Source organism: Eptesicus fuscus, chromosome 13, assembly GCF_027574615.1.
Source record: "Eptesicus fuscus isolate TK198812 chromosome 13, DD_ASM_mEF_20220401, whole genome shotgun sequence".
Taxonomy (NCBI): domain Eukaryota; kingdom Metazoa; phylum Chordata; class Mammalia; order Chiroptera; family Vespertilionidae; genus Eptesicus; species Eptesicus fuscus.
In genome coordinates this window covers 43,806,275-43,820,457 of record NC_072485.1, presented here as the reverse complement: position 1 = coordinate 43,820,457, position 14,183 = coordinate 43,806,275, and the positions used below count along the sequence as shown (strand labels likewise).

General features: G+C 39.2%; 1 protein-coding gene across 1 annotated transcript; it reads left to right on the top strand.

The window, feature by feature from the left end:
- The first annotated feature begins 2,092 nt into the window (after positions 1-2,092).
- On the top strand, positions 2,093-3,037 carry LOC103303446 (olfactory receptor 51I2-like). Its single transcript, XM_008160447.2, has one exon. The coding sequence runs from the start codon at positions 2,093-2,095 to the stop codon at positions 3,035-3,037; it is 945 nt and encodes a 314-aa protein (XP_008158669.1).
- The last annotated feature ends 11,146 nt before the right edge of the window (positions 3,038-14,183 follow it).

Sequence of the window (14,183 nt, the reverse complement as noted above, 5' to 3'; positions counted from 1 at the left end):
GAGAAAAAATTGCATCCTGACAAGAAAGGATAGAGAAGTCCTGATGCATATGAAGGAGCAAAGGCAGGTGAAAAGCTGGAGGTGAGGGTGCAGGTCAGGCTTTAGAACCCAGAGATACAACTTAGAGATGCAACCATCCACCCCTTGGACCTACATAACCTCTTTAGCTAAATTTCTTATTATCTGCAATTTACAACAAAGACAGCCAAAACCAAGAAGGGATCAGAGAATTTAGTACATCTCCTCTTCAAGACCTTGTACTAAACATGGCTGGGACTGAAACACCAAACAAGAGTTAGGGCTGAGTTCTTGCAGCTGGTGAGTCAGTAGAAAAGATAGGACTCACACAGCTATAATGCAAGGCAAGGAGATAATCAAGCACAGAAGGAGATGCAAATTAGAACTGTGAAAATGATGGGAGAAGTTACATCCACTGGCAATGACCAGCCAAGTGTTCATGAAGAAGGGCATCATTGATCCTGGGGGCTGGATGATGGTTTGAATGCGTAAGCACATTCTGGGAAACCTCTGGGAGTTGAGGAGCTATGATTCACATTTGTAAAACGCAAATAGACCTATCTGGGTATCTTGAGGAACAAGGAAGGAGATTCTGAGATTTGAGACCAGAAATATTGACTTAGTACTGAACATAGAGGAACTTTAATCCTAGGCTAATGAGTTTGGATTTGATCCCTTGGCAATGAGGGGGCATGCAAGGTTTCTAATCAGAACAATGGTATTTTTATATATATTTGTTAAATATTAGTCTTCCAGATTAGAGAATGAAATAAAGATAGGCATGAGATTTATTAGGAGACTGTTATTATGGTAAAAGAATGAATTTTCTTGGTTCTGAATTATGAAGTGAAGGTCAAGGGAAATGAAAAAAAAGGTACTGGCAGAGGCAGTTTGGGGTCAGTATTTTCATCAGTTTTTACCCAGTTTAATGTAGAACATAAAGGAAAGAGTCAGTGATGTTTGGGTTTTGAGTTTTAATCTTAGTAACAATGATGTTATTACTTAGAGAGATGGAGAACATGGATGAGAAGTAATTCCTTGGTATAGAAAAATGATTATTAATTATTTATTAAGTATTAATACTTAATGGTTATGAACTATGATTGCATGATTATTCAGTACTAAAATATTTTTAAAAGATTTTCAACAAATTAAGTTATTCATGGAGAAAAGTAATACCATAAATGAATGATAGAAGAATTAAAAGATGAATGGAGGCAGGGAAGGGGAGGGGAGAAAAGAAAAAAAAAAGATGAATGGATATATGGGAGTCAAGTGCGTTTGATGAATGTCTGGAAAGTTGTCTCTATGCATGAATTTTTTTTCTCCACCTACCTTCTGTCTGGACAAATATATGGAAGAATTGAGAGACTACAAAGGAGTCGAAAATCTGGGGAGTCATAATAAGGTAGTAAATGTTCAGTAACCTAAGCAAGTGGAAAGAAGAACATGGAATGGTTCGATGAATACATGGAATGCTCAGGAAGAAGGAAGAATAGTTTCCCCTTAGATCTTGAACAGAGTTATGCCCCTAAAGAGTTCATAGCTTTAAATGTGAAAAAGAGCAAAGTGGTGCCCTAACCGGTTTGGCTCAGTTGATAGAACGTCAGCCTGTGGACTGAAAGGTCCCAGGTTCGATTCCGGTCAAGGGCATGTACCTTGGTTGCGGGCATATCCCTAGTAGGGAGTGTTCAAGAGGCAGCTGAATCAATGTTTCTCTCTCATCGATGTTTCTAACTCCCTATCCCTCTCCCTTCCTCTCTGTAAAAAAAATCAATAAAATATATATTTTTTAAAAAAGAGCAAAGTGGCAATAGGCACAGCTGTAAAGAAAAGGCAACGTAATCTGTTTAGCCAGCTAGAAAAAATGAGAAAACTCAGACAATTTCAGAAATGTCGGTGACAATGAGAGATAAGAATGAATGATTTGGTGAACAAAATCGACTAATGTCATTAAGTAAGCAGCTGGATGGTATCTAAGAGTCTTAAAATATTAGGCTCAGGCCATTGATAAAATTGTATTATTTTATTTTTTACAGGAGAGTTGTCATAGAATCTAAGAAATAGTCCCAGCATGGGAGGTCACCCCCACAACAGCTCAGAATTTCCACCTTTCACCCTGACTGGTCTTCCAGGGCTGGAGACCTCCCAACATTGGATGTTTCTACTCCTTGGTACCCTCTATATTGTCTCCATTGTGGGCAATGCCCTTATCCTTTTTATTATCAAGGAGAAGCAGAGCTTGCATCAGCCTATGTACTATTTCCTGTCCATGCTGTCAGTTAATGACCTAGGTGTGTCTTTTTCCACACTGCCCACAGTACTGGCCACATTTTGCTTTCACTTAAGGAAGATCAGCTTTGATTCTTGCATGGCTCAAATGTTCTTTATCCATTTCTTCTCCTTCACAGAGTCTGGAATCCTGCTGGTTATGAGCTTTGACCGCTATGTGGCCATCTGTAACCCACTGCGCTATGCCACAGTGCTCACTGATGCCCGCGTGGCATGCATGGGCATGTTTGTTATCATTCGCAGTTTCTGTATGGTTTTCCCATTGCCTTTCCTTCTGAAGAGGTTGTCTTTCTGCAAGGTCAATGTACTCTCTCATGCCTACTGCCTGCATCCAGATCTTATCCGCCTGCCATGTGGTGACATCACCATCAATAATATTTTTGGTCTATTCATTGTCATCTCTACCTTTGGTCTGGACTCTGCACTAATTCTCATCTCCTATGTGCTTATACTACGCTCTGTACTTGCCATTGCCTCTTGGGAAGAACGGTTAAAGACACTCAACACGTGTGTATCACACATGTGTGCTGTGCTCATCTTCTATGTGCCCATGGTTGGTGTGTCTATGGCAGCTCGCTATGGGAGGCATGCTCCACAGTATGTGCACACACTGATGTCCCTCATTTATCTTTTTGTTCCTCCAATGCTCAACCCTGTTATCTATTCCATCAAAACCAAAGAGATTCGTCAGAGGCTTTTCAAAATACTAATGGGAACCAAGTTTTAAGCAGGAATCATGGTGAAAGGCCAAGACTCAGAAGATATTTACTGTTACTCAAATTTGAGTTTTCCAGACTTATTTTGACAAGGCTTTTAAAATTTGCTTTTGGGCACCAACCTATTAGGATTTTTGCCACCAGATGCTTAATGATATCCTGGCACTAGTTAAGATGCTAATTAACATGTTTTGGCAAGGTAAACTGGTTTATCATTTAGCAAAAAACGTTTTTCTTTTTTAATTAAAAAATGTACACTCTCATAATCACTCTCCAAATTTGTCACAATGTATTTTTATTATAATTGTTTAAAGTGAATTATCACAAAGAAAACTACTTATTACTGTGGAAATAGTGCCACAATGGGTGAAGGATTCTTTTCCCCAGTATGATGGTAAACATAGTTCTAGTTTTAATTCTTTGAGGAACTTTCATCATATTTTCTATAACAGATGCACTATTTTACATTCTCATCAGTGTGTAAGGTCCAGACCCCTCCACACCCCTGCCAAGACTTGTTATCTTTTGTTTACTTGCTAAAAGCCATCTTGACCAGTGTAAAATGATTTTTTGTGTGGTTTCAATATTCATTTTCTTTATAATTAGAGACATTGAACATTTTTCATATATCTTTTGGGCATTTGTATATCTTCTTTGGAAATGACTATTCAACTCTTTAGCCCATGTGTTCTTTTACTATAGAATTGTACATTTATTTATTTAGGAGATTAACCCCTTGTCAGATATGTGGTTGGTAAATATTTTCTTCCATTTCATAGGTTGCCTTTATACTATTTGATTATTCTATTTATTGTATGTAAGCTTTTTAGTTTGATGCAGGCCACTTGTTTATTTATTTATTTATTTTTGCTGTACTTTTGGTGACATAACCATATGATATATTTATCCAAAATATTTGAAATAGGATCTCAAAGAACTACTAGCACTTCCATGTTCAATGCAGCACTATTCACAATATTTAAGGTGTGGAAACAACCTAAATATCCATCAACAAATAAACACATAAAGAAAATGTGCTATATGTATACAATGGAATATTAGTTCAGCCTTTAAAAATAAAATTCTGCAATATGCAACAACATGGGTGACTTTGAGGATATAATGCTAAGTGAAATAACCCAGTCACAGAAAGATAAATATTGCATAATTTCACTTAGATGAAGTAAAGAAAATAGTCCAATTAATAGAATCAAAGAGTGAAATAATGGTTATCAAGGGCTTGGGAGGGGGAAATGAGGAGTTTGTTGCTAATCAATGGGCATAAAGATTTAGTTAAGCAAGATGAAAAAGCTGTAGAGATCTACTATAGAACATTGTACCTATAGTCAACAATAATGTGTTGCACACTTAAAATTTGTTAAGAGACTAGCTCTCATGTTGTGTCTTTATCACAATAAAATAAAATAACTATGTCAAAAGAATATTGTTTAAAATAATATATATGCTATAATGGCTATAGCTATGCATGTAAATATTTATTTCAATGACATACACTGTCCACCACAGCTTTTAGGATGAAATAAGTGTAATCGCATATAAATTGTATTAAAAAATATAAATTTCAATAATAATTAAACTTGGTAAATTTGGGTAGTATTTTTATAAAAACCAAAAGAGTAAAAGTTAAGAAATGAAGCATTCAATTAAGGACATTATCCTATCTAATAATAGACAAATATGCAAATTGACCATACCTCCGACACACCCACCATCCAATCAGAGCGAGTATGCAAATTAACCCAAACCAAGATGGCTACAGCCACAGAGAGCAAGGTTTCCTAAGTAACAGAGGAAGCCAAGCTTTCCGCCTGCCCTTGCCATGCCTAAGCCTCCACTCAAGCTACAAAGTTTCAATTATAGAAGGTAAACAAATTCAAACAAATGGCGGCAGAATGGAGCTTGAGAGAGCAGGCCAGGGTTGCCGCCGGCAACAGGGGAAGCAAAGCTTTCTGCACACCCTGGCCGGGCCCACCTGCTTAAGGCAACAAAGTTTCAATTATAACCCCAACACAAATGGCTGCCGGCCTCGGAGGGAGCCCCAGGCTTGGCTCCGCTCCAGGCTACAAAGTTTCAATTGTAGAAGGAAAGTAAATTCCAGATACCAGGGCCTCCGCTTGGGTTGCCAGGGGGCGTGGCCGGCCTGCAAACCACCACAGGCCCCTCGCTCAGGCCTCCCCACGCCCCAAGGGAACCCCCACCTGATCCGGGACGCCCTTCAGGGCAAACCAGCTGGCCCCCACCCCTGTACCAGGCCTCTATCCTATCTAATAAAAGAGTAATATGCAGATTGATCATCACTGCAACACACAATATAGCTGCCCCCATGTGGTCAAAGATCCTGCCCCCATGTGGACACAAGATGGCCACCACAAGATGGCCAGCAGGAGAGGGCAGTTGGGAGGCACCCGGCCTGCAAGGGAGGGCAGTTGGGAGGCACCCTGCCTGCAAGGGAGGGCAGTTGAGAGGGACCAGGCCTGCAAGGGAGGGCAGTTGGAGGTGATCAACCCTGCAGGAGAGCTCAGTTAGGGGTGACCAGGCTGGCAGAGGAGGGAAGTTGGGGGCAAACAGGCTGGCAGCGGAGTGGTTAGGGGGTGATCAGGCTGGCAGGCAGAAGCGGTTAGGGGCAATCAGGAAGCCAGGCAGGCAAGCAGTTGGGAGCCAGCAGTCCTGGATTGTGAGAGGGATGTCCGACTGCCCTCAAGGGGTCCCATATTGGAGAGGGTACAGGCTGGGCTGAGGGACAACCCTCCTCCGTGCACGAATTTCGTGCACCGGGCCTCTAGTAAAAAAATAAAATACTTTATAAAATAATTAAAAATAATTAAAAAAGAGAAATGAACAAATGTGAATGGATAAGAGTGAAAGTAATCCAATGACTAATTCTTTAAGAAGCTGACAGAATACACCAACCTCTGGAAATTCAAATCAAATGGATAATAAAACTTAAAAAATCATATATATTAGTAAATTAGATTTATTTTTTAAATGATAGTAGAACATTCTGTAAGTAATTCAAAATCTTGAAAAAAATTGGTATTTTGAGGAGAATTATAAAATGTAAATAAAGAATTAAGTGGTAATTGAGAAAAAAGGATGAAAGTTGACAACTATACACCAACCATCTCCAACATACTATAGTACAATATCTTTTTCTTTACTTTTCTGCAAAATTTTAAGAAATAGATTACTCTTCTTATACATTTTAAATTAAAAGTAAAATTTGAAAGCTATGTAAAAGGTCAAATATAGTCTTGATAAAGAGATACAGAAAAAATATATCAGCAAAATTTCTATAGATTAAGCATATAATAAAAAAATATGTATAAATACTAAAAGTTTTAAATGCAATTAAGCAATATAGACAAAGAATAGTTGATGCATCCTAGGATTAAAAAAGAGACACATTTTCCAAAAATCCCTCAATATAGTTCATTATGTTAATGAGCAAGATAATGAAAAAATATGTAAACAGTAGATTTCAGAAAAGATATCTAATGAAACAAAAAGTCTGTCCTCTATAAAAAGAAAATGTCATCTGTATATTTACTTAATGTGTTAAATTGCCTTCTGGTTAAAATGAGGGGAAAACAATTTTGCCATTTTTGGACTTTGCTATTTACTACTTTTTAGAGGAATCTTTCAGTAATGTAACAAACCTTGAGAGAGAAATGAGCTATTTTATTTTATCCCTTTATTTGTAACTAGTGACCTGGTGCATGAAATTCGTGCACATTAAAAGGGGATTAATTAGAGGAAATAATTTAATATTACTATTTGCCCTTTCTCTATAATAGAAGTGTCAGAGATGAAAGAAAATTAGTAAAATGTATATGAAAACCTTCCTCCTGTCAGAGTCTGGGGCACACCATGGGACCCAGAGTCAAGTCCCCACCCACCCAAGTGCACCTCAAAATCGTGTGAGATCCAGACCTGGCCACCCGCCCTCCCCCTCCCCGCATTGGGCTAAATCCAGACCCAGCCAGTCCCACCCTTGTCAAGCCCTGCTGGGCAGGGGGCATAGCATCAGGTCCACTGGCCTGGCGCCAGGATAGGGGGCATGGCCTGAGGTCCCCCAGCCCAGACCGGGGCGGGGGGCTTGCCTTGAAGTCCTACATAAAGCCCCCATGGTGGGGGGCATGGCCTGAGGTCCCCCGTCAAGCCCTGCCAGGCAGGGGTGAGCAGCCTCAGGTCCCTGGCCCAGTACCAGGAGGGGTGTGCAGCCTCAGGTCCCCTGTCAAGCCCCACTGGGTGGGGGGCACCACCTGAGGTCCCCTGTCAAGCCCAGCCAGGCAGGGGGATGCAGCCTGAGGTCCCCTGGTCTGGTGCTGGGGTGGGGGGCATGGCCTGAAGTCCCCTGTCAAGCCCCACCTGGTTGGGGGCATGACCTGAGGTCCCCCGGCCTGGCGCTGGGGTAGGGGGAGCGACCTGAGGTCCCCTAGCCCAACACGAGGATAGGAAGCGCACCTTGAGGTCCCCTGTCAAGCCCTGTCAGGTGGGGGGTGCAGCCTAAGGTCCCCTGTCAAGCCCCATGGGGGCGGAGGAGGGCCTAGCCTCAGGTCCCTGATGATTGCTCGTTAAGACTCCTTAAGGGAACTTGGCCTCAGCTGTGAGTGCAGCCATCTTTGTGGTGGAGTGATGGTCAATTAGCATATTCTCTCTTTATTATATAGGATTGGGTACCAAGTCCTGAACATTCTAATTATACTTTGGCTTATCCAACCTTTGCTGCTACTTCAACATTATTGTTAGCCCATTCTGGGCCTTCAATATTGCCCCTCACTTCACTCTGGCAATATCTCCCACATGTTCACCATTCTTTTCTCTCACTTTTCCAAGCTTCAGCCAGAATGATCTCCCTAAAAAATTTATCTGAATATAAATCATCCATAGCCTTAAATGGCTTTTTTTTATTAAGGATAAAGTCCAAATCCCATACTTTAATAATATGACCACTGTGTCCATTTCTTATGTCTTATTCCTCCTAACTATTTCCCTATGTCCCCTAAATAAAAATTTACTCCAACTATACAGAACTACATGTGATTGCTAGGCCAACAAGTTACTTTACGGTATGCCTCTTTATTTTTGTTTTGGTAGCCTTTACTTGAAATATCTTGTCAATTTTTATATGCTTGAAACTACAGATCATTCTAATTATTTATCAAAACAGACACTGACTCAGCATTTCCAGCACTTTCTTTACTACCTGCCCTCAATCTACCTGGTCCCTCACCTGCAACAGTGGAAAAACAGATGTTTTGTTATTTTTTTTACTTCTAATGTATTTGTGTAGAATTAGATCATAGCACCTAGATATGATTCTGTCCTTCAATGTATGTAGTTCCTTATTTGAATCATAAGCTTCTTGAAAGAATGGATTGTTTGTTAATATTAGAAAGAGTGTGAATTTTGTCCAAGATCAATCAAAACCTTGGGAAAATCCCAATCTCTCTGCACCTTACTTTACTCATTCATAAACTTACTACAAAAATAACCAGTTTGTTATGTTTTTATAGTTTAGAGATTATATAAGTAAGATGGTTAGTACATTGCTTGAGATATAAGTACTCAATAAGGAAAACACTTACTTTTAGAATAACCAGATTATCCCTAGAGCTTAATATTGCAAAAATTATTTAGTAGATTTCATATATACTTGTGGATTGTATAAATGAATGAATGCAAATGTAATATTATTATTTGCAAGTAATGTAATTTGTAGATCAAGAAAGCACTAAGGTTGAAAGGCAAAGATTACCAAAATTTGAAAAAAATTTCAAAATATAACATAATAATGCAAAACTAATGATTTTAAAAACATAGCAAATATTTTAATTACTAAATATATCAATTATCAAACTTAAAAATCAATTCATCTCAGTAATATTTTAATGAGAAATTTTAAGGAATAGAGTAACTATAGTTAATAGTCTAGAAATAAACTTGAATGAATAGACACAAAACATGTGCTTTACTGGAAGATTAAACAAATATCAAAAGTTTTATTTTTTTTTCAAATTCAGTTTATTTAATTCTGAATATATTTTGGAATATGACATGACTTTAAGGTTAATTTAATATTATTATACATTTGAACATCTTTCAAATGCTCTAAAAAGGAAAGAGATTGGGCAGGAATAGAGGTAACTTCCCAATGCTAAAACATTAAAAATATACTAATTAAAATAAAAGATATGGCTACAACAACAGATTTCTAGTAGAGTAAAGCTTAGAATAATATATAAACCACTGTAAAGTACTAGTAGTATTTCAAATGAAATATTTTTCAGATGACATTTCTAGTATGTTGATGATTTTCTTTTGGGTAAAAACACAAACATGTAATATTATTGTTAAGTACTTATTCATTTGCATATAAAAGTATTTGGGACCATTAACAAATTTTATTAGTAGTTGTCTGGTTAGTGAGAATTAGGAAGATTTACTTTCTATTTATCTGCATTGTCTACTTTTTAAGATACATATACATTATGGTTTAAATAAAATGTATGTGGGAGAAAGAGAGAAATGGAGACAAATGAGAATAAGCTGAGCAATCCTAGGAGGTGAACCTCACAGGGGAGAAGGTTGAGTGTTGGTACTCCAGCTGGCTCCCCACAGATGCTTTCCAAGCACTTAAGGGATAAGCATTTCCTTTTCTTAGGGAAGCCATTCTCTTCCAGATGTAACTTTGGACAGTAGAGAGTCACTATTACTTCCTATGAGGGCCCGATTCTGGGTCCTAAGAAACTCATTCTACATGGTGTACTATATCAGGAACACCAGATGCTTACTTCCCACATCCCACTTTACCAGAAGCCTGTGGAAGCCAGAAAGTGTATCCTGTAGTCACAGAATAATATCAGATAATTAGTTTAAAGCAAAATGACAGAATACTTGTCTGTGGCAGGCTGATGTCAAGACTAGTCCCACTTGATCTCTTGATTCAACTAGGCTAACTTGATTAGTCACTTAAAATCTCTGATACTCATTTTGTCAGCTTCAAAGTAATACTAGTGATACCATTTCTTGGTAGCTTACTATGTGCTAGTCAAAGTTCAAAACTTATTTTATTATTAAAAATCATTATCTTCTATCAGCAGGCTATGATGTGGGCAAAATTATTATTTTTGTTTTATAGGTGAAGACATTGAGGCACAGATAGTCAGTAAAGGAACAGGAGTTTAATCCAGGCAGTCTTTTTCCCAAGTCCATGACTAGTGCAATTTTTTCCATTTTTAAATGTGTTTTTTATTGTTGACAGTATTATAGATATCTCCCATTCCCTCTCCCCCCTTTAGTGTGATTTTGAATTGGTGACATGACTGTGAAAACTGTTGCAATTCTTGTTTTTTCTCTTATTGCCTTCTAACGTTAAATGTATTAAACAATGATGGTCTTAGTTTTGGTGGAGAAATGCGAGATACCAGATCACAAAGGAGACTCATCCATTTATTTGTTGTCTAGCTATTGAGTACCCATGGTGTGCTAGGCACCATGTTAGACACTGAAAGGATTTATGGAGAATAAGGCAGAGAAGCACTCACCCTCTGAACTCTGAACTTATGATATTGCCATATAGCATAATGGTTAAGAGTACTTGGATCAATTTATTTATTTCATTTTATTACTTATGTATTTATTGTTTATTTAATTGATTTTAGAGAGAGAGAGAAACATCAATGTAAGAGAGAAACATTGATCAGTTGCCCCCTGTATATGCCCCAACCTGGGATTGAACCTGAAACCCAGGCATGTGCTCTGATCAGGAATCAAACTAGCGACCCTTTGATGCATGGGATGATTCTCAACCAACTGAGCCACACTAGCCAGGGCCTTATTTATTTATTTAATTGAATTTATTAGGGCAACATTTATACTAATAATAGATGAATATGCAAATTGTCCAGGACACCATCACAGTAACAGTAACGACCAAACATCAGGCTGCATGGGCCGACAAGGCCGGCAGAGGGATTAATGAGGAACGACCCAATGACTGAACAGCAGGCTGTGTGAGCGACCAGGCCAGCGGGGGGGGGTGGGGGGGTAGTTGGAGGCTACCAGGCTGGTGGTGGTGGGGGGGGCAGTTGGCAGTGACCAGGCCAGCAGGGGGGGCAGTAAGGGGCAACCAAGCCGGTGGGGGGAGGCAGTTAGGGGTGACCAGGCCAGTAGAGGGGGGCAGTTGGGGGTGACTAAGCCAGCAAGGGGGGCAGTTAGGGGTGACCAGGCTGGCAGGGGGCCAGCTGGGGGCAAACAGGTGCACAGGGAGGGCAGTTGGGGGTAACCAGGCTGGCAAGGGGCAGTTAGGGGTGATCAGGTCGGCAGGGGGGCGCATTTGAGGGCAACTAGGCTGGCAGGGGGGGCAGTTAGGGGCGATTAGGCAGGTAGGCAGGTAAGCAGTTAGGTGCCAGCAGTCCCAGATTGTGAGAGGGATGTCCGACTGCCTGTTTAGGCCCGATCCCAGGGAGATGGTGAAGGCTGGGCTGAGGGGACCTCTGCCTCATGCACAAATTTTGTGTACCGGGCCTCTAGTTGGTTAATAAAATTATATTGGTTTCAGGTATGCAATTCTATAATACATCAACTGTATAATGTGTTGTGTGTTCACCATTCCAAGTCAAGTCTCTTTCCATCACCATTTATCTCCTCTTTACTCGCTTCTGCCTCTCCCTATTCTCTTTCCCTCTTGTAATCATCATACCGTTGTCTGTGTCTATGGGTGTGCTTTTTTTTTGTTTACTCCTTTCATCTTTTTCACCCAGACCCAACCCCCTTTCCCTCTGACAACTGTCAGTCTGTTCTCTTTATCTGTGAGATTCAACACCAAAAAGAAAAAAAAAAGAAAAAAAAAAGAAAGAAAGAAAAAAAAACAACTCACAATCCAATTAAGAAATGGGCGAAGGACTTGAATAGACATGTCTCCAAAGAAGACTTACAGATGACCAATAGACATAAGAAAAGATGCTCAAAGTCACTAATCATCAAAGAAATGCAAATTAAAATTACAATATCACCTCACACTTGCCAGAATGGCTACAATAAATAAATCAACGCACAAGTGCTAGTAATGTGGAGAAAAGGGTACCCTCAAGCACTGTTGGTGAAAATTCAGATTGGTACTGCCACTGTGGAAAATAGTATGGAGTTTCCTCAAAAAATTAAAAATGGAAATACCTTATAACCCAGCATTTCCACTTCAAAGAAAACTGTTACACTATTTTGAAGGAATATTTGCACCCCTATGTTTATTACAGCATTATTTACAATAGCCAAGATTTGGAAGCAACCTAAGTGCCCAGAAGTGAATAAAAAAGCCATTGGTATACTTACATAATGGAGTATTACTCAGGTATAAAAAAGAAAGGAATCTTACTTTTTGCAACAGCATGGATGGACCTGGAGAGTATTATGCTAAGTGAAATAAGCATAAGTGATTTCACTTAAGTGGAATCAAATGAACAAAATAAACTAACAAACAAAATAGAAAGAGTGTCTAGATTTAAACGCCAGTTCTGCCACTTACACTTTCTGGAAAAGTTATTTAAGTCAGCGTGTCTCAGTTTTCTTATAGGCAAAACAGTGGTATCCATTTCATAAGGCTTTTGTAGAGTTTAAATATATTAGTGGAGCTGACCAACACATAAACTGCTCAATGAGTATACATGAATGGAAATAGTTATCACCTAGTGACATAAGATGCCGTGATTACTATATGTGGTAGGCCAGAGAAGGGACATGTTCACACAGCCTGTAGGGTCAAAGGTTTCTCCGGTGCACATTGGCTTAGATTAATTAAGGTAAGAAGTGATACAGTTACTTTATAAAGATTCTATCTAGAAATGAATAGTTGGTTTAGATGGGCAAAAATACGTAAATTTTTTTAAGTAAACAACCAAGTGCAGGTCATTCTGCACTGCGGGGCTGATAAGAATCTAGATACACTGACAAAACAGCATAAATTGAATAGATGTATTCATGTCCTTTGTACCCTAAAACATGATTCACCGGATACCATGGCAACCCACTTTCCAGATGGAAAGAAGGCTGATGCTATTACACTGATAGTGTTAATTATGGCAAAAGTATTATTTGAATGCTTACTATTTGCTAAGCCCTATGCTGAGTGCTTTGAGTATATTAAAGAATAAGAAAGACAGAGCCTCATCTTTCACGGAATTTACATAGTAATTTAGGAGAGGCACCGGATACATAATTTATTGTTTGCATTAAATCAATAATCACAACTCTGCAGGTGCTAGAAAAGACCAATGCAGAATGTAGTGTAAATATTTATTAGGCTAAGATGTTAGGGGAATCTTCCATAGGACAGTTAAGCTAAGAGCTAGCTAATGGATAAGAAGCTAGCCAGGAGAAGGGAAGATAAATGGGGAAAAGCTTCCAAGACAGGGGAAGTAGATTTGCTAAGGCCATGAGGAAGGAGTAAGCCTTCCATAGTCAAGGACCAGAAAGATGATTACAGTTGCAATAGAAAAAGCAACAAAGGGGAAATGTCTTATGATAAAATTTGAAAGGAAGGCAGTTGTCATAGCACAGGCCCATATAAAAGTTTGAACTTTATCATACTGGCAATGGAAATAATATGATGTAATTATTTAAATTATGTAAATATTATGTAAATATTTAAAAGTATTTTTATAATTTGGAAAGTGAATTGAAAGATATGACAGAAACTGCTTTTCTTTCAAATTTGCTGTGAGAGTCAGAGGGTTTGGGATTCAATCCAGCTCTGTTTTCACCTACTGAACGGATTATTTCTGGGCATCATATCCTCTTCTACAAAATGAAGACCTTAAATTCCAAGTCACAGAGGAGCCATCTACCCCCAATTTTTGTATTCCCTCTTGACCCAGCCACCTCTGAGCCATGGGATGTACTGGGCTCAGGGGACTCCTAAGAGGCAGTTTTACAGTTCGGGGCATGGAGGGGGTGGAGGCTGGCAGGGAGGTTGTATGCAGAGTGTACAGAGTTCTTAGTGTTTCTTCCCTAGTAGACACTTCACCTGCCTCTCTCCTTCCATCCACCAGAGCTGCCCTGCAGAGGTAAATGGGGATTTCAGCTCTTCCCTCATGGAGGTCTGTAGAAATCTCATTCATAACTTCAAAGTTCTGAAGT

What these genes read in the sequence shown, in the direction of transcription:
- LOC103303446 (XM_008160447.2), top strand. Translation starts at nt 2,093, where the DNA reads ATGGGAGGTCACCCCCACAACAGCTCAGAATTTCCACCTTTCACCCTG.